Source organism: Nesoenas mayeri (assembly GCF_963082525.1).
Source record: "Nesoenas mayeri genome assembly, chromosome: 4".
Lineage (NCBI taxonomy): Eukaryota > Metazoa > Chordata > Aves > Columbiformes > Columbidae > Nesoenas > Nesoenas mayeri.
In genome coordinates this window covers 46111952-46137177 of record NC_137540.1, presented here as the reverse complement: position 1 = coordinate 46137177, position 25226 = coordinate 46111952, and the positions used below count along the sequence as shown (strand labels likewise).

The 25226-nt window shown below is 37.2% G+C and overlaps 2 protein-coding genes across 15 annotated transcripts in view; one reads left to right on the top strand and one right to left on the bottom strand.

The window, feature by feature from the left end:
• Window positions 1–5581, bottom strand: part of FGL1 (fibrinogen like 1) — a 28593-nt gene extending 23012 nt beyond the window's left edge. Inside the window, exons 1-2 of one of the 3 annotated variants that reach the window (XM_080344384.1) lie at window positions 5470–5581; window positions 4659–4711 (exon numbers count right to left, since the gene is read on the bottom strand). In XM_080344384.1, the coding sequence (XP_080200510.1) occupies window positions 4659–4711; window positions 5470–5485 (69 nt within the window). In that variant the 5' untranslated portion in view covers window positions 5486–5581. The remainder of the gene's footprint in view (window positions 1–4658; window positions 4712–5469) is intronic. The other 2 variants (XM_080344386.1, XM_080344385.1) reach the window with 2 other exon arrangements.
• Window positions 5582–5850: 269 nt separating this feature from the next.
• Window positions 5851–25226, top strand: part of PCM1 (pericentriolar material 1) — a 46800-nt gene continuing 27424 nt past the window's right edge. For 9 of the 12 annotated variants that reach the window (XM_080343203.1, XM_080343206.1, XM_080343204.1 and 6 more), the window contains exons 1-13: window positions 6045–6135; window positions 9819–9950; window positions 10539–10784; window positions 11897–12169; window positions 16448–16625; window positions 18943–19052; window positions 19470–19686; window positions 20908–21106; window positions 21429–21605; window positions 22352–22509; window positions 22723–22934; window positions 24541–24695; window positions 24778–24907. In XM_080343203.1, coding sequence (XP_080199329.1) covers window positions 9855–9950; window positions 10539–10784; window positions 11897–12169; window positions 16448–16625; window positions 18943–19052; window positions 19470–19686; window positions 20908–21106; window positions 21429–21605; window positions 22352–22509; window positions 22723–22934; window positions 24541–24695; window positions 24778–24907 — 2151 coding nt within the window. In that variant the 5' untranslated portion in view covers window positions 6045–6135; window positions 9819–9854. Of the gene's footprint in view, window positions 5881–6044; window positions 6136–9818; window positions 9951–10538; window positions 10785–11896; window positions 12170–12727; window positions 12899–13073; window positions 13191–14415; window positions 14605–16447; window positions 16626–18942; window positions 19053–19469; window positions 19687–20907; window positions 21107–21428; window positions 21606–22351; window positions 22510–22722; window positions 22935–24540; window positions 24696–24777; window positions 24908–25226 lie in introns of those variants that run through there. The other 3 variants (XM_080343201.1, XM_080343202.1, XM_080343209.1) reach the window with 3 other exon arrangements.

Genomic DNA, 25226 nt, shown 5'->3' with positions numbered 1-25226 from the left:
TTTTAAACACAGAGTTATAATGTAAACACTTCATTGAGGGTTACAAGTAGATTCTCCATCACTTGAAGTCTTTAAACAAAGACGAGATGGCTAAAATATATGGCTGTGGTTCAGTTAAACAAGAATTACATACAGCATCAAGTAAGAGATTCGTGTTATTCAAGAAGTTTATAGGCTGCCCATCATCAGAACGATGTTGCAAGAAGACACATAGTAAATAGAAGGATCTCAAAGAGCATACAAATGGAAGTCATATAAGCACAAAAGGAAAGAGATGTCTGTCTCAGACCTGTTGGATACATCCAATACTGAAAACTGACACATATCATAGACCTTAATGTGGTCAGTAAAGACCTGGCTGTTCACACAGATCTTATTCAAATATGCTGTTCTTGAGAGAGTTCTCAAAGAGTGAAGCAAAATATGGCAAAGATTATTAATTACTCTTTGATCAGTTTTTTGACAAAAGTATGTATAAGGATAAAATGCTGTTCCTCATTTCTATGCTAAATCATGTTTATTACTTCCTATAAGCAAGGCAAAAACAGTCACTTCTATTAAATCCATGTTATATCTTTTGTGGATGTCTAAAAGAAAGAGATAGCACTCTCAGCTGCGTGCCTCCCCAGGTATTTTACCTGACAGAAGTTCAACAGCTTTGGGTAATACCAAACATGGGCAGGGGCTGCAAAATGAGTCGATGGAGAGCAGCCCTGCAGAGGACTTGGTGGATGAAAACCTGAATATAAGGCAGCAATGTGGTCTCAGAGCCAAGAAAACCAATTGTATCCTGGGCTGCATCGAAAGAAGTGTGACCTGCAGGTTGAGGGAGATGATTCTCCCCCTCTGCTCCAGTGAGACCTCACCTGTAGTCACTGTGTTCAGCTTTGGGGCTTAACAAAATGAGGTAACTGGGTGTTTGTCAGAATGTACTGTCATTCCCTTTATTACAAACTAATGTTTATGCTCTTCTCTGCATTGTTCTAGTTCATGTAATGCTAAGGATGAAAGAGAAAACATGTAGTAGACTCCATTCTAGGATTGGCTGAAATCACATATTTAAAAGTATGCATTCAGCATTGTATATCCAACAAGAGGATAATTAAATGGTCTCTCATATGCGCTAAACAGTAACAATAATAAATTGAAAATAGTTGCAAGTGGAATATGCTGCTTGGTTTCACAACTTAGATACCAGGCTTTTTTATTCTGAGGAGGAAAAAAGCAGAAACAAAAACAAAAACCCCAAACACAACAACAAAAAAACAACCACCAGAAAACAACAACAGCAATAAAAAAGCCTCAAAATCCCAACCTGAATAATTTTGAGGAAACTTAACTTTAGAGGTTTTTTAGACTTTTTAACATCTAAAGTAGTAGCAATGTGCTACTTCCATAATAATATTTTGTTACTGAAACAGATCAGAGATGGAATCAAAGATAAACCAAACTCAGCTTTATGACTAAAAATTTCTGTATGTCCATGTTTTTAAAGGAAGCCTCCTTTTCAAAAGCAAGTCTATACTTTTTATAGACTGACTAAAGAATTGCATGGTACGTTTACAAGAAAATCTGGTTAAGTGGTTATTGTAACTGACAACGTGCCAGTTATGAGAATACTATTATATCTTCCCATTGTAAGCTTATTCCACAAATAAAAGCATTGTGTAGGAGCTTCGCACACAAAATGCCATGGGTGCTTGCGTAGCTGACTGACACGTTAAATGGCTTCCAACGTTCCAGGGCAGGCTGCCCATGAAAGCAAGTCCAGCTCTATCTGCTTGAGTGGAGTTACTTTAGATATTCAAGAGTTCACTTTAACTACATTTTCATAAGAGGTGGCCCACATATTCAAGATAATAAAATGGTCAAAAAGCTTTACTGGCTTTAGTCAACAGTTTGGACTGCTGTAAAACATATCCACTAAGCTTTTGAAAGTTAAATATACTTATTAGCTGTTAATATTTTATGCTTCTTTGGAGAAACATATAAAAAAAGGAGAATGTCTTACTTATTTCTGCAATAACAGATTCTCAATGTTCCTTCTTACTGAAGCAATTTGGCATTTCAGATTCCTTTGGAATAATCTATACCAGTTTAATATGAGCCCTACTTAGTTAAATGACAGCATTCTCTTTCATGGACTGCCTTATTTATATACAAGAAGCTTGCTCCAAAGTATTAAAATACAGTGTAGAGAAAGCACTTACATTATGAATATGCAGGAATGACTGGAAATAGAAAAAAAGTTAAATAGATGAGACTACCTAACTAAGAGTACATCAAATACAATGTTGAACTAAACAAACAACGAAGAGGGACATCCAGATTAAGTACCATATTTGTAGGTTGGTTGAGAAACTGGATCTTAATTTCTTAAGAGTGAGAGAGTACTTATGACTTTGCTAACTTCTGTGCTATAGAGACCTCTTTTAAAATGATTTTCAAAATTGGCTTTAACAGACCCTGACTTCAAAGGAGACAATGAGAAAAATGTGGTCCTGAGACTTCTAGGCAGGGCAGCAGTGCTGCTCCTGATGTGTTTTGGTTGTGTGAAATACGCATGCTTAATAAAACCAGGTTATCCCTCCTGGCTCCATCCTGTCACTTCTTAGCTCTAAGTTTGATACCAGTCACTAACATTTTACTAGCATGTAATACCTTGAGTGTGTATAATAGCAAATACTACAGACTGATGAGATAACACCAGTTTTAACAATATTAGTTTTCCCGCCCCTACAGATGTGGGGAAGGTTTACAACAGGGATCCTGTCCATTCTTCATCTGAGATTTAAGAGCTTTTCCAGGGTCTGACCAGGTTAGCTAATACTGATAACACAATTACTCTCTCCTTTATTGCTTCTGATGGCTATTGTGCCTGAATGGATCATCAAAATTTGCTGTCTTCTTCACAGGTAATGAATTGGCTAATCCCTGACCAGCCTAATGCTTGACTTTGGGGTCTTAAATGCCTGTGCCCCTGCCCTACACCTGCTTAATTTATTATCAAACCACACAGGTGTAAGTGGGCACTTTAATTTCCTGTACAAATCAACTCAAACTTCTTTGTTAATCACTTAAAAGATCTTTCAAATCTAACATTAGACAAAGAAAGAAAAACTACTTCTAGTATAATAGCCTGATAGTGACTGTGTAGCCATATTATGGTAGACCAATAATTTTTGGCCAGTTTCATTTTTGCAGCAAAAACCTCTTTGTCACATCAGCAAAAAAGTGGACAATTACTACTTGAACTGAATGCCCTACTAATTGCTGTCTTTGTTTCAAGGCCTTTAAAGATTTCTCTCCCTAACCACTCCTCACATCTCCTCTGCCTCAGTAAAACTTTAGTCTTTCACTACTTTATGTCTCTAGTCCTTACATGCCTGTATTTTATTTGCTTTCTTCCCTTTCACTCTAGAATAATAAAGTAAAATTAACAAGATACAGCCAGCAGGTGCGCAAGGAAAAAATCATCACGTCTCTGACATAGTTTTCAGACCTAATTAAATTGGGTTATCTCAAAGATAATCCATTCAGTTTCTGTGAGGGTGCATTCATTAGCATGTCTGCTGATGGAAGCACTTCTGGTGTCTCATTAGTGTCAATATAGGACTTCCCCCCAAAAAGTTGTTTGTTTGTTTGTTTTTTTTATTAAAAAGACATTCTTTAAGCCATATTAGTTTTGGCTCACAGACATTGCCAAACCCTGAAATGTTATTTTATAATAGTAGTGGAGAACCACCTACTGGAAATAACACTTCTTGCAGTGCAATCCATGGTTCCTTAGTTCTTACTGTATCTTTTTTCAGTCCACATCCTCAGTGAAAAACAGCTCTGAGGAGCTGCTACTGTTTTATTTCTTTGGACCACTTTTTAAACAAACAAACAAGTCTGCACCCAATTCCAGAAGAGGAACCAAAACCAAAAAGAACAGAAAAATGAAAAATCATCCTGCAAATGTTAAGCAGGAATCAGAATAATGATGCTGTAAGGTCCTAAGAAGGATACTACCAATATAGGACATCCTGTGCTAAGAAAAATATGCAGTTATGACTTACAGAGGACTACAGTAAAGACCTTGTTACTAAAACATACTAAAATTTATTTAATTCATTGTTTTTCCTTAACAGTGTACTTTATTTTTATGCAAGTTGTTGGGTTTGTTTGGTTTTGTTTTGTGGGTTTGGGGGTTTTTGTTTTGTGGGTTGGTTTGTTTGTTTGTTTTGCTGTTGTCGTAGAGGCATTTTTGTTTTTCCCACAGCAAGCAACAGAAATGTGGGTGCTGTATTTTAAGAATAAACCACAGCAACAAAAATGATAGTAATTGTATTAAGGCATTATTTTTTCCTAAATTCTGCCTCCACCTGCTGGGCAGTGGGAGGTAATGCCACTGCGACAATAAAAAGTGTCTTGCCAACAGCAATATTGCCAATATTGTGCTGAATATCTAGACATGGTATCTGAAGCCAGGATGAACTTCTTTATTAGCTGCAGAATTACAATACAGATGAAAAATATATATTCATCACATAGAGAGCTTCCATCAAGTTGCTGCAGATTCTTTTAGAAGTGATTTCAGTTACGGATTTAGAGTTGTGTAGCCCATGGTAGAAACAGGAGAAAAATGCTGCTACAACAGGCAGTCTTATACTCACCTCTTTCATCCACTGCACATTGTCCATACATTCCTTTGATACAGGGGCATCTGCTGGAGAAAATAATGATATTTTTATTAGAAACATTTCTATTTCACAGGCTTTCCAACAATTTAGTTCCTTTTCTAAATTACAGATAAATTAATGTGTCATTGAAAAAGTTTAACGTATCATTTATTTTTTGGTGGAGCAAAATACATTGGTATAAGTACTAATACAGGAGAGATGGGGGGTTAACTAAATTTCCACATAACACCAGTAGAATGTTTCTTGCCCAGGGCGAACCACAAGGCCGAGGTAAATATTCCATGCTTCTGCTTTAGAAACTCCGTGTAATGGAAATGGTGAAAATGATAACTCTTTTTTCCCATCCTGACAATGAGGGAGAGCTCCCTCACATGAGAGAAATATAAATGATACCAGCTTTACTGAAAAATAAATCTAACATTCTGAGTACACAGTGCAAGCCCAGCTCTCCAAAGCACCAGCAACAAGAATCACAGAATGTTATGGATTGGAAGGGATCTTGAAAGATCATGTAGTCCAATCCCCCTGCCTGAGCAGGACACCCAGATGAGGTTACAAAGAACTTCTGCTAAATACAAGTTTATCTGCCTGGAACAACTGGGTGATCAGAGTATGAGAGCAAAGCACAGCACGACTAATACCTAAATCCTATTTTCTTTTTCCGTACTTTTTTTTCAAAAGGAAAGTTTCGAGAACTCAGATCTGTAAACTCGAAGTCCTAAAGCAAGTTGCTAAGCAGGAAAAAGTAGAAAATAAGAGTTGAACAGACTACAACGATTTCCACCTTTCCACCGCTGCATTTTCAGCTGCGAGTTCTCGGCCGAGCCCAAACGCTCACACAGCGAGCCGGCACCGCCCCAAACGGGCACAGCATCTGATCCCCGCCCACGCTCAGGGTTTTGACGTGACCCGACTACTCTCCCAGCCAGCTCACGTCACTCACAGTCTCCATCGGCGGTTCCGTATCTTATTTTACAGCCCCAAGGCTCCCGGCGCTTCGCTGCCGCCGCGCGCCCGTGGGAGGCGCCAACCCTCTTCTCGCGCGCTGCACGCTGGGACTTGCAGTTTTCACCGTCCCTGACAGCGCGCGCGCCGAGAAGCGCGGGAAGGGCCGCCCTCGGAGTTACGTGGCCCAAGGCGGGCGGTGCTCGCGCTGCGCGGAAGGGCCTCGCCGGGCGGAGGTTACTAGGTAACGGTGTGTATCCGTCCGCCGCAGCCCGCCTTCCGCACCCCTGGCGGAGTGGTGGCCAAGATGGCGGCGGTGGTGGTGGTTGGGGGCGGGCTGTAAGTCCTTTCGCTAGCCCTGTTTCGCGGCGCTGAGCGAAGCAAGGCCGCGGCTCTTCTCCGCTGCCGGAAGGCGAAACGCTCGGCCGGGCAGCGCCAGGCCTCGCGAGTAGTGAACGGCGGTGGAGGAGAAACTGGGCCTGGGTGACCTCCCCTCTGCCGCGGGGTGAGCCGCCCTCTCTGCCCCCTCGCGCGGCGGGCTGCCCCTTCTTCCTCAGGCGGCGGAGCGCGGGAGAGGCGGGGGCCGCCGCCGGTGAGGCAGGGCCGCCTGGCTCGGCCTTTGCGCCTCTGCAGGCCCGCGGGGGTGAGCACCCGGCCGCTGAGGAGAGTGGATTAGGCTCGCTGATGGGCAGGAGGGGGCCGGGACCGGTGGGCCCACGGAAGTCTTGAGGTGCCAGCAGGTTGAGCGGGTCGCTCCCCGCCGCCCCGGGGAAGAGCGCGTTACCCGCTCTCCAAGGAGACGCCCGCGCTTTTGCCTGAGGCGCTTCGAGCAGAGCCCGCCTACCCCCATCCTCCGGTTGCCGGGCTTTGGCGCCGTGAAGGAGCGGGCTCTCTGAGCGCCTCCCGACCGCCCCGGCCCGGGCAGCGCCCCGCCTGCCTCACACAGCAGCTCGGCGGGCAGAGCCGCCGGGGGATCTCTCAGTCTGTCGGCCCCGTTGGCGGCGACGAGACCCGCCGGGTGAGTGGGTCAGGTCGGGCCGGCAGGCTGCGGGGCGGCGGGAAGGGCAGAGGTGCGAGGCTCGGTCCCGGCTCTGCAGGCTGCTAGTGCTGGGCATCCCTCCCTTAGGCCGGGCCTTTGCGTTTGGGTTTCTCTTAGCACCTAGCTCGTGTGAGGACTGTCCGGTGCAACAAGAGAAGACTTGCTTCGTTGTCCGCTCCTGTTTGATGATTTTTTTTTTTTTTAATGTTTCACAATACCTTGTAGACATTTAATGAGTTAATGCTAAATTCATGCTCAGTGGGGAGTGTGTGCCCTAAAACCCTAAACCTAAAGAGAAGTTCGATCCCATTTTTAGTCTTTATGGCTCTATGTTGGGTTTTTACAACTTTTTGTTTTCCGTTTAATTTTCAAAAGTTCCTATGTGCAGAGTTAAGTGCTCTTCAGAGCTCTTGCAGTTCATGTGAATACTCCAGGGAAAAATGTCAGAAACAATTCTGCTGTAGAAAAAAGCCATTTAAAATATAGATGTATTTGATTTGTTACCATGTTTCCTAGGGATACTTTTGAGCAGTTTGCATATTGCTGTTACATGTACGAAACGTGTTTTGACTGAATCTTCCATGTTTTGACTGTAATGCTACATGTTACCTTATTCTGTAGAAAATAAACTTGAAAGTATTTTTTTCAAGTTCATAGCTAATGTTGTAGGGCAGTATACATGTGCTCAAATAGAACCTTTATACAGATTCTCTAATGTGCAGGAAGTTGAGATTGCTAATAGGTTGCTGCATGCAGAAATAGCGTAATGGGAGGATACCAAAGCTTTCATTAGAAGATTTCTTCTGGAAATAGCTGGTATAATGGAAAGTAAGAAAAAACTACAAATAGTTATGTGAATAGTTGTTTGTGTTATGTGAAGATGAATACTGCCTTTTTTTTTTTTTTTTTCAATGGAAAGTAGGGGAAAAAACATTTTTCTGTGATCTCAGTAGAATTATATAACATGATGAGGAAACAGCTTACTGAGTTGGGCTGTAAACCCAGATGGCCTCTAATCTTGTCAAGATGAACTTATTATGCTTAGTAGCATAGGTCAGGATAGAGTGCCAGTTGAAATGCTGGGGCTCACACATCTACAAAGCTGAAGAGTATCTGTAACTGAAGTTATTGCAAAACATAAGTGTTTTCTAAAATAAGCTAAATGCTGATAGTTGTTTGTTTGAATGCTTGTCAGATTTACATGGAGTTGTCAGGAGAGCTTCCCTGTGAACTTTTCATGGAATGCTTGTGCTTCTGCATGAAAACAAAGATAATGTGAAAGGGCATTTTATTATTTTCTAAATAAATCTGACAGTTCACCTGAGTGGAAGTTGCACAGGAGGTATGGTTTTACAGTTGATCTCTCTGGGTTTTGCACCTCCTGATGACATGGCTTTTATTTGCCTTCCTTGAGCTTACAGGTATTTCTTATTTAGTCATAGGTTTAGCCAGATCAGGAAGCTTATCCAGTTGAGAACTCACCTGTGTGGGTTTTTTGGTTGGTTTGTTTGTTTGAGGGTGGGTTTTCTTGTGTGTATGGGTTTTGTTTTGGTTTTGTTTAATTTTGTTTTTTTGCCTAGCTAGTTCATAGATGGTACCTTCTGATTCCGTGGCCTACTGGACACTTCTGCTGAGACAAAGAAGGGAGTATGAACAAATGTGCAAAAACTGTAGGGCACAGATCTGCCAGTTCCCAAAGTCGCAGGCACTGAATTATACCTGTGTTATGATTGTGAGATGCAAAAGTGGAATTACTCATAACAATGTTAATGTGACTTCGGTTGGTATGCTGCTGAGTGGAGATGTGGTTATGGTATAATGAGCATAATCAATAAATCCTATTTCCTTCATGATATAATAACAAGGCTGTCTTTGCACAAAAGTATTGCTTTGTGCAAATGAACCTATTGAGGAGGCTGTAATTGACTACTATAACTAAGTGTAATGGTACAGCTTTTAAACTTCGTTTTTTTTTTTTTTCTGGAGCTGATTAGAAAAAGAAACCTTCTTAGATACTTCTTAATCTTGAGTTTTAGGTGATTTCTTCACCTACACTGTGTGAAGTATCGGTGAGAAAATTAATAGTAGGTAGGTTGCAGTAAAATATTTAGAAATAAATTGTCCGTTTAGTTTTTTTTGTTTCTGTTGAAGATAAAGTTAGGATCCTGTCCTAACACAGCAGTTAAAACTAGCTGGCAAAAGTAATTATCTGCAAAACTGTTTTTCTTCTACAATGGAACTTCATCGCGGTTATAAAGAAAAAGTTGGTAGCTTTGTGCAGTGGAACTGTGCCAGTAGTACTTAAGCTAAACAATTTTTATTGCTGCCCGAGAGTATGTGCAGTTATGTGTTCTTTTTTAACAGGCTAATCTAATTTTACTGCTATAAAGGAGTACTTTGTTTCTATCTTTCAGCTTTAACAACTTTTTTATCACTAGAGTCAAAACTAGAAGTGAAAATAAAAACTTTTAACATGTAGATGACTTTATACTGCACAGAATGATACGATTAGAGAGCAGCAAGGCTCTAGGAAACAAATTATTTTGGTTTTGCTAGAAACTATAATGTAAGTGGTGTGGCATTCACTGCTTTAAAGACTTAATCTGTAGTAAAGAAAGTAAAAATCCTTTAATCCATATCTATTTTCTGTGTATTGTACCAGATATCCCCTTCAGTGCTCTGTTGTCAATATCTAAATATTGTAATAAATGTGAATGTTTGACATATTAGATCTCCAAAATCACTTACTGTATTGAATAGGCATCACCCTGGACCTGAAAGAGCAGGCTTTGTGAATCACAGAGCAGTCTTTCCAAGCACTGTATAGTGTGTTTTAAAGTGAGGAACACTGAGAGCCTCCAAAGAAAAAATTATTTACTTTCTAAGAGCAGGGATTAAAAAAGGAAAGAAAAAAAAAAAAAGTGGCATTAAAAATTAAACAAGAAGTAGTTGGGGGGTGTGTCTTACCTCCTGTCTTGTGTTCTTCTCGTTGTTACATTTTTAGTAACGAAGTTCAGTAAACATGGGTTTTAGTTTCCTGAAACAGCCTTGTGTTTGCATTTTATGGTGAAAATGTAGTAGTCATTTCAGATTATGAATCTTTAAAATATTTGACATAAACTGATTTTAATACAGCCTATTTCTTTCAGCTATTTCTTTTAGATTCTTTTTATTGATTGCTTGTCATGGCAACAGGAGGTGGTCCCTTTGAAGAAGGCATGAATGATCAAGACTTGCCTAGCTGGAGCAATGACAGCTTTGATGACCGGCTGAACAACATGGTATAATTAATCTTATCTTTTGGTTCCTTTTTTATGATGTACGTTAATTACCAGGTAGATTCTGTTAGTCACAGCTAACAATGCAAAACCCTAAGCCTTGTCAGTACAGCTTTACAGATAAGTATCCGCAAAACCAGTAGAAATAATTGAAGTAGATGTTAGCAAGCAATGAGTGTAATTCAGAGGTTGTGAAGTCTGTAGATGGGAAATGTTTTGAGTTTAAAAAAAGAAAAAAGTAGCTAGACACAAAACCATTGTAGGTGTCATGAAAGTGAAAACTCTAATTTTAAAAGTTCTAAACTGCTGAAAGCCTTCAGCAAAGAAGAGAAATACAATTTTAGCTTCCTTTGAAAATAATTTAATGCATTATATGAGCAAATGGGTTTAAAATTTCCTGAAAAGCTATTTTTAATTTCTGCAGTGGATTTTTTGTAATGTGACATTTGCTCTAGAAAACTTAGTGCATATTTGGATACTGCTTTTTACTTCTAAAATGGAAGTAAAATTTCTTTGACTGAATTAAAACATTTACTTTTGTATCTGTGTGGATAATAAATACAACCTTTTTTCTTCATTCTCTTCCTTAAGGACTGGGGAAGTCAACAGAAGAAAGCAAACAGATCTTCAGAAAAAAACAAGAAAAAGCTTGGTGGGGAAGCTGAAACAAGGCTTACTAATGATATATCTCCAGAATCCTCACCTGGAATAGGACGACGAAAGACCAGAACTCCTCATAGTTTTCCTCATGCTCGATACATGACCCAGATGTCTGTTCCGGAGCAGGCTGAGCTAGAAAGGCTTAAACAAAGAATAAACTTCAGTGATCTGGATCAGGTTGGTGTGAATACTAGAACCCACTATAAATGTGACCGAAATTTATTCAGCTATTTCTTAATAACTTGACAGACGAATGAGCTTCCTCAAGCAGTTAAGATTTAAAAAAAGCTTATAGGCACCATGGGACCCAAACCAAAATTCTGGTTTTGAGCTTAAGAAAATTGTGGAAAGTTCAGAAGCACGGCTTTCCTGTACGTGAGGGTACACTAGCTGTCTTCACTTTCTTCCTCTCAGTTGTTAAGAATTCCCTGTGTCCTCAAATCAGTATTACTCATCATAATTGTCTGCCACTTGAGAATATCTGTTACCTGATTTTGAAAGTCTGTTCCTGAAGTGCCGGTTTGCAATTTTGAACATGTTATCCATGTGGATTGAGCAGAAGAGTAGCTTTAATAACTGCTCCTCAGTAAAGTGTAGAGCAATGTATGGCATGAGCACTTGAGCAATAACTGCTTCCTTGGGAAAGTGGCATGTTCATCCTTCCTTTGTCCAGAACAATGACAAGTGTGAGGATTAATGATTTGGTAACAAGGCATACATTTGTGCTAACAGTTTCAGAATAGAGGTTTGTTAATTTTTGCCAGTTGGTTGTTAACTTGTTTGGGTTTTGAAGGTTCTTTCAAAGGTGGTTCATTGCTTTGACTAGGAATATAAAGGCTGGGCATAACTTCTTCCACAAGTGTATATTAGGACAACAAGTTGTTATTCAGAAGGTTCTAAAGAAAAGCTGAAGTATGAGGTATCATAAAAGTGATTATGTTATTCTTTTATTACTATTCTTCTTTCAAATGTACCTGGAGAAGTAGGATGCCTTTCACTATAGTAAAGGTGGAGGCCACAGCAAAGATGAGGACTTAAGCTCTGAGGAACTGCAAAACCTTTTAGCTGTTCTTGGAAGGTGGGCTTGCTTTCTGAAAACTATATGGCAAAAAATCACCTGCACTGTATTTACCTAGCTTTTGGCTATTTAGTGGCTAATAAGGTAACTTCAAAATCAGTCTAATAATGCTGCAGAACTGATAATTCAAACAGTGAAACAAATCAGTGTTGATAATATGTTGGAGGGAAAAAAATAAAACAACTCTTCTTTTTTGTTTGTTTGTTTATAGAGAAGCATTGGAAGTGATTCTCAAGGCAGGGCAACAGCTGCTAACAACAAACGTCAACTTAATGAAAACAAAAAACCATTCAACTTCCTGTCACTGCAGATAAACACTAACAAGAGCAAAGATCCTGCCTCATGTTCCCAAAAAAAGGGAAGTGGGGTGTCAGTCCAATGTAAAGAGTTGTTTGGTGCTGCTCTGAGCAAGGATTTCTTGCAAAATTGTCAAGTCTCTGCTCAAGAAGATGGAGGGGGAGAACCAGCTATGGATAGTAGCCAGGTATTTACATAGCTTGTAAAGTCTGCAGAATATTGACTCTCAGGTTTTAATTACCTTGTTACTTCTCAGTGCATATTTTTAAATTTCCGGAAAGTATAACTGTCAAATATTTATTGGAAAGACTTAAGTCTTCCCACTTTTTTAAAAGGCAAGTTGAGGAAAAAGTGAACCCAAACATAATAATGTATTGTTCCTTAGAAATTTTCTTATTGGTAACAGGAACAGTATTAATTTTAATCTTAAAGGCTTGTCATCTTCTTATACAGTTCCAAAAAATACTCCCACAGTTTAATATTTTCATGTTAATGAGCTCAATTCTGTTTTAACCTATGTTGACAAGAAGCCCCGTGCTTCAGTCTTGCAGCTTCACTCATGCATAAATCTATCCTTATCAAGGCTATTGACTTCTAACCACTTGCAGATGTGTGCTTATAGGATTGAAAGTGCTAGTATGTCACCCCTTTAATTACTACTTTGCTGTTGCTATCACCATTTATTGTGCATTAAATACGTTAAAGCTGTAGATGAATGCATTCAGTAATTTCAGTGTCTTTACAGATTGTGAGCAGACTAGTTCAAATTCGCGACTATATTGCTAAGGCCAGCTCCATGCGGGATGATCTTGTAGAGAAAAATGAAAGATCGGCCAATGTTGAGCGTTTATCACACCTTATAGATCACCTTAAAGAGCAGGAGAAATCCTATCTGAAATTTTTGCAAAAGATGCTTGTAAGTTTGAGAACATAATATATTTTTTTTCTGCACTCTAAGCATTTTTAGGAGTTGAGCATTGATGTTTTCATGGTGCTACTGGGTTTGTTGGTTTTGATATGTAGTGCCTTCCATAATTCCTTTTTACTGCCCCCTTATATGGGTTTTGATTTATGCCAATGAAATATTTCAGGCTAGACAAAATGAGGAGGATGATGTTCGGACTATAGATTCAGCTGTGGGATCTGGTTCTGTAGGTGAGAGCACATCGCTAAACATTGATGTGCAGTCTGAGGCTTCAGATACCACGGTAAGCTGCTTTTTAGTAATTAAGGTGCTAGAAATGAAGGCTTTGCTTTGGTTTTGTCCTGATTGTTGTGATAGTGTCATAATTTGCAGTTCAGTTGAAAAATAGTAAATCCCTAGACACTGTTCAGGAAGTGTTCATGCTTGTGTGGACCTTTTTTTTTTCTTTTTTTTTTTTAATATGGGAAAAAAATTTAATGATTCTGTCACAACAATATACCTTGATTAGTTTTTAAATGTCATTGGAATGAAGGGTTAAGTGTTTACTTTGGCAGAGCATGAACTGGATTAATGTAGGAAGGAATAGTTTTCTATGCAATGTAAGTTGTTTTTCTTTCTGTTAGTGGGGAAAACTTAGCATTGGGTGAGGAGAGGGTTAGAAATGAGTCATTAGTGGGCCATTCCCCCAGCATCTTTCTAGTAATATACTATAAGTGTTGACCTAACACAGAAGTTTCTCTCCTTTTTTGCAGACAGGAGCACCTTTTAGAAAATATGTTCTCAATTTAGTTCTGAGATACACAGACAGTCTTGCTTTCCATTTATAAAAGCTTTTATATGAATGTGGTAAACAATTCTTGTAATAGATACAGCAACATTTTAATAACTTACGTTTTACATCTTCCAATACTACTGTATTGAGGAAAAGTACTGGAAAGCTGGTACTCTTTTAGCCAGTTAGTACTCTCAATTTTCTACAGATTAGGAGAATTTACATGCTTAGAAATAAAACAGTAGTTGAAACATTATGAAGTTTTGTAATTATTTTTGGCTTTGTAAGAACTCCTTCTATCCCTGTAAAGAAAAAAAATGGTATACATGTAAGATGTGTTGTTTTCTTTTTTTTTTTTAAAAAAAAAAACCCAAACAGAAAAAGACCAGTACAGCTTTTAAGAAGTATGCATGTGAACTTGTATTTTTCTTCATCTTTGCAAAATGGGTTTTAGTTTTATGTTTGGCTCTTCATTTTGTATCTAATTTCTCTTTACATGCAGCCTGAATATATTACATGCAGAATGGATATGTCTAGTCTTATAAGGTTGATTGCTCTATGGAGCCTTATTGTTATGAAAATTTTAAGAATGACTAAAAATGTCTTTGCCCTTTAGTAGATTTTAATTGTTATTAGTTTTCATTATTTGATAAAAGTGGGTAGGTTTGTAACGTAAAAATGCATGCTGAGTTGGAGCACATGTTCAAATTCTAACATACTAAACTATTTAATAAAGGAGGTATCTTTTAGTTTGAGCATTCGGCCCTGCATTGAGGACAAACTAGGGAATTCAGCTTCACAAGAACAGGTTACAGACTTTGATGTTACTGCAAGCCCTAAAGGGAAAAATGACAGAGCTGCCCTGAATGACAGGGAAATCTGGCCTTGTAGGATTAATAGCCGAGAACATGGATTGCCTTCAAAGGTACACTTCAAAATATTATTTTAGCCTCAAATAGGGTTTATACATGCTGATTTTGTTTTATTCCTTTTAACCGCTTAAAATGTATTTGTCACTCACAGTGAATGTTCGCATTTGGCCTGCTTCTCCGTATCCAGCTGTCTTTTAATTGAATGACTCTTCTTTGCTTGGAGTTTGTTGTTGTGTTGTTGGTTTTTTTTTTTTTTTTTTTTAAATAGAGATGTTTGACAGCTTTCTCTACTGAAGTGTAAGCATTGACAGAGAAAGTACTATATGTAACTCTTTACAGCCAGTGTTCTGATTTTATGTAGGTGATCTTTCTAGTTTTTCTGTTCTCTATCTGGGAAAACATTGTGAATGTGACTTTCAGACACTTGTCATGTTACACTTAATAGTCTACCAATGCAAATTTAAGCTAATGTCATATAGCGAAAATAAATTAGAGAATAGTAGCTCTAACTTGTTCCACAAATGTTTTTGTATAGCTGTTCATATAAATATTTGGTTGGAAGAGGGAAGGCCAAGGGGCTTGGAGTCTAAAACTTGTTTTGTTATCTGTTACCAGCTTTTCTATGGCTTTGTCTCTTACTCTGATTAAAAAAAAAAAAAAAAGAAAAAAATCTTAAGTTTGATTATTTTTTTTTCCCATGGAATAAACTAGAAGGCTTAAATGTTTTGTCAAGCTTATTAATCTAAATGTAGAACTAAGCTTGAAAAATTCATTTGATTTTAATGAACTCAGTCAAAACTGGTACTTTAGATAATACTTGGATTATTTAATAGGCAAGTGAGACTGAGGTGCATCCCCTTATTCCTTCCTGTGTTTGTTTCATTGTGTACTCTATTTTGTCTCTACTCTGCTTTACACAGAAAAGATGAAAATGTAACAGGAATGATCAGTGCCAATTGCAGTGTCAGTTTTAGTGAACCTTCTTTGAGAAGTTTAGGTTCTGGTCGTGTTCTTTCTCTGCTGGAAAGCTGAGCATTCCATGTTACCCAGAACTAATTAATAAGATGCTTGCTTCTATTCTGACATTTGGTGTGAAATTTTTGGACTGAGAGAATTTTGTACTTCAGAAACTCAGCACTATGTGGAAAGAAGATGACGGCTTTAGTAATGTTCTTTTTAAATACTTGTCAACTCTTAACAAAAAAGGAGGCAAATTTCTCCATGGTTTCTTCAGCATAGTGTGATAATCACACTTCAAACAGGATCAGAATCTTAACTGTGGATGTCTCATTAAAATACTTAATTCACTGACAATACTTGAATAAACATTTTGAGGCAAATCTCCAGCTTTTAATTGGAATAAGATGATGAAAATAACTTGGTTTTAATGTATTTTAACTGCCCACCATGCTTTCATTCCTTCAGACCTCTTTCCATGTGTTTGAAAATTTGGTATACAAGGGGTTCTATGCATGGTTTTGTTTTGAAATTGGTTTACCTAAATCTGGTCTATTCTAGTGTCTATGGCATAAATGTAGCATACAAAACTAAACACATTAAAGGTTAGAGAAGAGTAACTGCCCAAAACATTCTGCTGAAATGAGGAACGCTTGGGTTAGTCTTTGGGGCACATCAGGGTGGCTGACTGGATTTCTAAAAGAAAAACGTAACCTGCAGAAGTGGTGAGCATGTCTTGGTGGTACAGGCTTCTCCCTGTTGGATGTGTAAAATTTTTAGACTAAAAAGGACCACTGGAAAGGTGAAGCCATGACATCTACACCTTTTTACACTAACCAGGCTGTTTGATTCTATGGAAGTACTGCTTGTTTTGATGCTTCTGTCACTAGTACTTTACCATATTCATGATGATTTGTTATATTCTTCCTTATCTTTCAGGCTAGAGATCCTCAACAGGAGGCTAAAGAGGAGTTGGAGAACTTGAAGAAGCAGCATGATTTATTGAAAAGGATGCTAAAACAGCAAGAGCAATTAAAGGCTCTTCAAGGAAGACAGGCAGCTCTTCTTGCTTTGCAGCATAAAGCAGAGCAAGCAATTGCTGTCATGGATGATTCTGGTATGTGGAATGATGGTGTGTCTTTGATAGCAGGTTAATATGCTGATTGAATGATGAAAGCTACGATTGTGGAATACACATTAAAAAGTGTCTTTTTTATAATGCACTTTAAAAAAAAAATACTGCAAGGCTTCCATTTCTGAAAATAATTGACAATGTAACATTGTAAAATTACGTGTCAGTTAAACCCGCGCAGCTGATTTTATGGCTTGTAAAATCCTGAAAATGAAATATTTGCCTCCTAAGAATTAGTCTACCTCATCAGATTAGGAGTCTGCCTCTCATCTCCATTGTTGTACCAAGCCTCTGAAGGAAAGAATCAGAGTGGGGGATATAGTGTTCTCTCCCTTTTTACATCCTTCTGGCTATAGACAGTTGGTAGTTTTGAGGTTTTGTTTGCTTTTTCATGGGATTTTGGTTTTTTTTGGTGGCTGGTTGCTTGACAGCTTAATGCCATTGCTAGACTAAGGGTTTATCTGATAAAAGAAAGGAGGAAGTCACTAAAGCAGTCGAATAAATAAATATTAAACTAGAACTCTGAAATTCTATGGCATGTAAATTGGGTGTGGGTTGCTGATAATAGAGGACCACCATTATGTTATAACCTTCAATTCAAAAGCATTCTTTTAATTCAGTTTTATATATTCCCAACTTTTCAGAAGTTATCTTTAGGGCACAGACTTCTTTTTGATATTTGCTTATCTGCTTGAAGTGTGTCAGCAGAGTTGTTTTCTCAAGAGTTCAGTCATGAAAGGGAGAAAGTTGTCGTTGATTTGTGCACTGTTGACATGTGGATTATCTTTTGTTTCTTGGGAATTCGTACTGAGCTCACCCTCCCCCCAGTCTTGTTCATTTCTCTTTGGAAATGGGGTACAGTTGTGTGTGCGTTCATAGGGAATGACATTTTTGCACTGAGCAAGTTCACATTCAATGTGTGTTACTGTTCCCCATTAGAATTGCCGTTAGGCTTGATTAGAGGGTAGATTACACTTATTTTTTTGTATTTAAAATAAATTAATTTGTATATATATAAGCATTGATTTCTACAGTTTGCAAAACTTCTCTTTAAGGTTCCTTGCTCTTCCTGCCTCTTCTTTTGTCCTTAACTGGATAGATTATAGGAAGGAAAGTGGAACTAGTTGATGAAAGTCTAGATTTTAATGTAAGAAGAGAAGTGGGGAAGTTGATAGATAGAGAACTTTTAGAAAGCTACCACAGGAGCAAAAGAAGCAAGTGCCATAGAAAGGTGTTTGCTCATTTTCTGCTTTTCTCTTATTTGTTCTGCAGCAGTAGACCTGTGATGAAATCTGCTTTCTCTTATTTTCTCAAATATACAAAACTGCATCTTGATGAGGAGTGGGTAGAAAATAGAATTACTTATCATAACTTAGAACATTTTTTAAATTCTTTGTTTCATTTCACTTTCATTTCATTTCACTTTGTTTCATTTTCACTTTCATTTCATTTCACTTTGTTTCATTTTCACTTATGTCACTCTTTAATAAGTTTCTTACTGCTGCTTGTATTGACTGACTTAAAGGTATGTGGTACGTGCCAGAACTGTAGGACAGGAAATGTAAATATTCAGATTTGACACAGGGCAAAAGAAATATTTTAAAATTTGAAAACAGTGAAACTTCATTGTTTGGGTAACAAAGTCTTGATCTATGGGGAAAATGAATAATATTTATGCTTGATTTTTCTTATAAAGCATTGGTTCATATTTGGGGAAAGAGTTATTTGGATCTCTCCACTGCTAGTTCCATATCTTAGTACTGTTTGAACTTTCAGGGAGGGGAAAAAAGCCTTCTTTTTAATATATTCCTTTCAAAGCTTTTTGAAGGACAACTCCTCAAGACTATGTTTGCAGCTATAAAGATTACAATTTATTCCAAGATGAAAGCTTGGTGTCATGTTAATTTATTATTTTAAGGAAGTAATATTATATACACTGTTCTCAGTTTGGCTGTACTAAGTAATAACAACTTTGTTTCTGACAAGCAAAATGTTTTCATCAACCTTAGGCTTGATGGTTTTCACTTTGCTTTGAACTTTTTAGCAAAACACAGAATAGAGTTACAAAGTCCTTTAATGGTTCTTCACAGAGGAGCTGTAAGTTGATTTACTAGTATTTCTGCAATGCAAGTAATCTTTCAAGAGTAAAGTTGGTGGGAAGGACATGACATTAAAAATAATTGCTGTATTTTAAGAGGTGCAGTATATTGGTGTTTTTGTTAAACCAGACATTTTCATCAAATAGCCTGTATTTCATTGCTGTGGAAAGTATTTATATTTTTTCCTTCTTCTGTATACCCAGTTGTAACAGAGACTACAGGTAGTGTTTCAGGAGTAAGCCTTACATCAGAACTGAATGAAGAATTGAATGACTTAATTCAGCGCTTTCACAACCAACTTCATGATTCTCAGGTCAGTCCATGGGTTGCGCTCTAAGTTTTGCCATGGTCTCGTCTCATTCTTTTGAATGCTGCAGTTAGATATTCATCTTGCTTATTTGTGTGCATATGCTAGTAGAGTAATTAGGGTTCCCTCAAACTTGAAAGCTCAGCATCTTTTTGTTCTTAATAGTTATTAGCTGGCCGATCTTTCTGTCTCACAGTTTTCCTTGCAAATCTAGAGAAGTAGTTTCTATATTGCAGAATAATTATGAATTAACTCAACATATTAACTGGGATATCATGAGAAGTCTTTTCAGTATCAGTTTCCCTTTATAATGTTCTTTGCTCTGGTGTTGAGTCTAGCAAGCCTGTAAGTGGGTTTTTGTTTCTTAAAATTTATTTAGGTTTTTAAATAGTGCTCTAAATAAAATTAAATTACTCTTTTTAGACGCAGTCTGTACCAGACAATAGAAGGCAAGCAGAAAGTCTTTCACTTACTAGAGAGGTTTCACAAAGCAGAAACTCTTCAATGTCTGAACGTCTGTCAGATGAGAAGGCGCAGCTTTTTAACAAGATGCGAATGTTGCAGGGTAAAAAGCAAAAAATGGACAAACTGTTAGGAGAACTTCATACACTTCGTGACCAACATCTAAATAACTCCTCCTGTAAGTAAATATAGTGTCTTTTCAAGAATACCGCTTTTTTTAATGGGTATATTTGGTACATGGTCTTTTAGCTTGCAACTGGTTAGTAAAATGAGTGTGATAAAGCTGTGCTGGGGCAATATTATGTAAATGGGTTTTAATGCTGTATAAATTTCAGGCTTGATGGGAGAGCTCTAGAAGTAATGATAAGTGTTTTTTGCTAGTAGCACTTTAGTTTATAACATCAAAGTTGACTAATGTGAGGATGTGATGACACAATTTTTTTCTTCAAGGCTTGTCTGTGACACAGCTGACCTGTGGATTATAACATATGAACTTGAACTTTCTGTATTTATATCACTGTTTATGTGCTTGGCACTTCAGATATTAGTTGCTTTATGGTGTTATGGGGTTTGCTTGTCTGCTACCAAAAAACTTTCTCATGCACTAGTCTCAGGGATTTCAATTATAGACTGTACCAGAGGAACTCAACTGTCTGAATGGAATAGAGTTTTGACCTGGTTCTTTTAGATGGCTTTTTCTTTTTAAAGTCTTGATATGGGCCTACCTGATGCTCTCATTTTCTAATTCTAGAAATACATTTGTACATGTGAAGTTTGTCCTATAGCTAGAAACTTCTGAGAGGTGATCACAGTGTATTCTGGGTACCATTAAGAAATGAGGCACTGGAAGCATGCTCCTGGAAAAGGGCAGACTGATTTAATAGTTATGTTACCATACCCCATATTTCTACTTGTACTTCATTCATATAATATGAACTTATTTGGATATGATTTCATGTAGCTGGAAAAAAGCAAACATCAGTTTTCAAGTCTATGTTCTACAGCATGTAGACAAAAGAGCTGAGCAGAGGAAAAAAAATTGTATTTTTATCGTGTTGAAATGTTAATTTTATTTTTTTTTTTAAAGCAAGTCAGCCATAAACCCTTAGAAAGAACTGTTTGGGCAGACCCACAGCATGAAAGTTTCCTCTTCTGAAGTTTGATAAAGCTAAAAGGAACTGACTGAAGTCTCGTTTACAAAAGCTACTTAGTACTTTCTGCCTACTGGCATTGCATGCCATGAAACTTAAGACAAAAGCGTTTGTTCTTATAAGAAAATAAATTATTAACTGCTGTTTCGTATGTTGGCAATATTTCCGGTAGTTATATTTTAACATAATGCACTAAAGCAGATTCGTTTCTGCAAGTTGTTCTGATGAGCTGTATTTCTTTTATGTAGTTTTTCCTGCTTCAGGTTCTCCTCAAAGAAGTATTGATCAAAGAAGTACAACTTCAGCTGCTTCTGGTCCTGTAGGCATAGTAACTGTTGTCAATGGCGAATCAAATAGCCTGGCATCTGCTCCCTATCCTCCTTATTCCCTGGTTTCTCAGAATGAGAGTGAAGATGATGACAACCTAAATCCAACAGAAAAGCTTCAGTAAAAGTTCTTGATTTTTTTTTGTTTTGTTTTGTTTTTTGTTTTGCATACTGTGCTTTAGTGATTTTGAGTGTTACTTTTTTAATAAGTTCTGTGTTAAGAAATCATTTCATATTTCAATCTACTTAATTTAGTATTATAGACCATTTAGTAAATGGCCCAGGACACTTAAATAAGTTCAGAGCTTCAAGGAGAAGGCTCTTATAACTAGGAAAATGGCAGAAGACTTTTAAGAACTATAAATGTTATATATGCTTTTCGACTCTACGTAGATTTGATTAATATGGCAAAACACAATTTTTTTTTTTTTTTTTCTCCTCAGGAAGCTAAATGAAGTTCGTAAGAGGCTGAATGAGTTACGTGAGTTAGTTCACTACTATGAGCAAACATCTGATATGATGACAGATGCTGTGAATGAAAACACTAAGGAAGAGGAAGAAACTGAAGAATCAGAAAGTGATTCTGAACGTGAGGATCCACAGCCTGTTACAAATATTAGGTTGTCATATTTTTTTGTCATCCTAAATTTCTATAGCTAAGTTGTTACAGGTTTCCTGAAGCAATACATTATTTTAGTCAACCAGAAGAAACTTAATTCTGTGCTGACATTAGCTTTCCAAAATTTTTAATTTGAAGTAGCTTTCTTTTACAAATTATTATATAGTAATCTTGTCTTTGGTAACTTAGTTATATAGCAAATGTAGATTAGATTGGACATTTATAAAATCACTATAAGAGACTTCTAAATCTGTAATTCTTTTGAGTTTAAGCGGTGAATTATGTATATGGAATTCCACTAGAAGGGTAACAGGCCTAGACTAGATAATTGGAATAAAACCAAACTTCAGTTTAGAGAGGCATTTAGAGCTATAGTCCAGTTGGGCAACTGTGTGCATCAAGGATCTTCTCTGTGCAGAAAGTAGTACTAATTTAGGTATGAATCATACAAATCTTTTATAAGATAGACATATACTTTGAAAACCTCTTGTATTGTTGTAGATATAGCAGATGTTGATTTGTAGCTGCTTCTGATTGCTTAAATATTAAAATATCTGTTGGAGAGATGGATATTGAGAGATTCCAGATGTCTGGACTGATTTGATATGGGGTTGATTTTTTTGTTTGGTTGTTTTTTGAAGGGATCAGGACAAATTCCCACAAAAGCCAGTTAATAAAATGGCTGAAGTAAAATTCCATCAATATCAGTTCTTAAAAAGTTAACATGAGTAATGCATTTTGCCCTAGAAATCCTCAAGGAATCAGTAGTTGGAGTGACATAAATAGCAACTCAAATGTACAGTGTGGAACTAATAACAGAGATGGAAGACATCTTAATACAGACTGTGAAATAAATAACAGATCTGCTGCTAACATAAGGACTCTAAAAATGTCGTCACCTTTAGGTATGTTCTGAAATCTTCTAATTATTTTAAGTCTTGGTGCAAATAATTCTGATAGCTATAGAGAATTTGGGAGAACCTTGTTTGATGAGCAAAATGTTCAAAAGTCTAATCATTAAGCTGATCTTTCTCTAATGTCCAGTAATTACAGTGGACTTCAGAAATTCAGTAATGTGTCACTGGTACTGTTTTGTTTCCTCCTCTCCCTGCCTCCAGACTGTCATAATAGGGAGGATGACAAAGATATTGGCCTACCCCAATGTGAAGATGAAGTGGAAGAAGATAGAGTTAGTGAAGATTCTGCATCTAGTCACAGAAGCAGCCTGGGTGATACTGCTGGAGATGCTGAGTTTGAGCAGAAGATCAATAGGCTTATAGCTGCAAAACAGAAACTTAGACAATTACAAAACCTTGCTGCTATGGTGCAGGTATTTTATGAATATAAATTTGTGCAACAAAAATGTATCATATCTTATTTCATGTAATGTATAACTTTTAATAGGTAAAATCACTCTCCTTAGTGTTATATTCAAAGTACTCATTTTTATGCTGGGAAAAAGAGATAGCGTTTGGGTTTTTTGAAGGCAAGAGTGATACTTCCTGGAGTTCAAACTGGAATTTTACTGGGGGATACTAACCTAACAGAAGAATGGCCTTAATACCATAGCACTTGGTTACAAAACACAACGCAAGAAGTATTAATATTTTTTTTAATGATACTGATCTACATTTTTAAGCTTATAATGAATATTCATCAGTTTTAGTATTTGAATCCTAGGTTTTGCAGCATTGTTCAATTTAAAACCTTTGAATGTTGCAATATGTTTGAGTTGGGGTGTTTTGGGTTGAGTTTGGTGGGGATGTTTTTTGTTTGTTGGTTTTTTTTTGTTTTTTTGGTGTTTTTTTTTTTTTTTTGATTCTCGTGGGCCAGCTATGAATTGCTACTGTTTTTAAATTTAGAATATCTTATGCTAATTTAGTGGTGTTTATTAAACAATTTCATGAATCTAATGCCCCTGCAGAGGCTCACATTCGAGCACTGTCTAGTGTAATATCCGTATACTGAATACACATAGGTATATCAGAAATGTAAAGGCTTTATGTGAGAACTCTAAAACCAGTCTCAATAAGAAAGTGTTTTCCATAAGTATGAACACTCTGCTGTTATTTCAGAATTATACTGCTATCAAAACTTCTCAGTATCTGGGTCAGGCTTGTTTTTATCATCACTATAGAGATGTTAACTGCACAGTAGTATAAATCAGAATTAGAGATAATACAGCAGCTTCCTTAATAAATAACCTAATTGATGGCATATCTTCAATCTTTCCTTCATGTTCACAAGGCTGCTTATCTGTATGTACTGACTAATGGTACTGTAGGTTGGCATAACTGTGTCATACTTGGTCACTGATGATAATCTCTCCTGTTCAGCAGGTTCTGTATTAAGAATGATCATGTTGGAAAACACAAGAAGCAGTGGCTACAGCTTTAATATTTTCAATTTAGGTTGAGAACTGAAAGTAGAAAAAGAAAACAATTAAAGTGGAATAAAGCACCATGTAGAAGACTGTTTCTAAAATATTTTAGATTTATCTTTCAAGAGTAATTATGGTTTTATTTTAAGCTGTTAATAGTAACATTTAACTTCTTGACTAGAGTATTTAAGCACCCTTGTTCACCTCCATTTTCTCTTTTCACTTCCCCTTTTGTTTCTTGACATGTCTGTGTGTTTCCATCCACTCAGTTGTAGGCATAAAATACAACTCAAGTGGTTCATGCTTCCAGAGACAAATTGTCTTGCATTTGTAGTGGAAATTTCAGTAGCGTGAGCTTTAACTTTAAGATAATTTAACTTAGAATTTAAAGTCGTGATACCATGAAGATGATGACTTCTCAGTTTATGTGATCTGAACTAAAGATAAAGCTATTCAGACTGTTTAGTTTTGAAAAATGGGTTTAGATGAATTAAACTTGTTACGTTTTGTGTATCAACTTGGAAATAGCCTAACTGCCTTCCTGACAACCTTTTAGGATGATGATCCAGAACCTCAGACAACAATTGCAAATGCATCTAATATTGGTGACTTGGTTTTGAGTGAGATGGAAGAGACAAAGCAGCAACCAAACAATGTCCGAGCTAGTACCAACAAGTTACAAAAAGATGTAGAACTGAATGAAAAAGCAAGGTATGCCTTTGTCAAAAGATAATACAATCATTCTTTAGGCAACTTCTTGCCAAATAATATGGGAATAACTTTATCTACACAGAGAGAAGTTTTATGAAGCTAAACTCCAGCAGCAGCAACAGGAGCTTAAGCAGTTACAAGAAGAAAGAAGAAAACTGATTGAAATTCAAGAAAAAATTCAGGTGTTACAGAAAGCTTGTCCTGACCTTCAAGTAGGTGGAATGTATTTCTTTGCTTTCTTAAGCTGTTGAGCAACAAAACATAAAATATTTTACACCATTTTTTCACTATAAAAACTGGAAAAAACTGTAAATTGGCAGTACTTGTATCCTGTAAGCAACTGGACTTCTAAGCCTATAGAGGAGCTTTGGTTATCCCATTACACTGTAGGTTCTTGCTCAGCGGTTGCTGTGTTCAGCTCTAATTTCGCTGTAGTATGTCCTCAAAAGCCTTGATTTAAAATCTTGAAAGACACAGAACCTTCTTTCTTTCTTACAGCTTGACATTTGCCTGTCTGTACCTGCCAGTCAC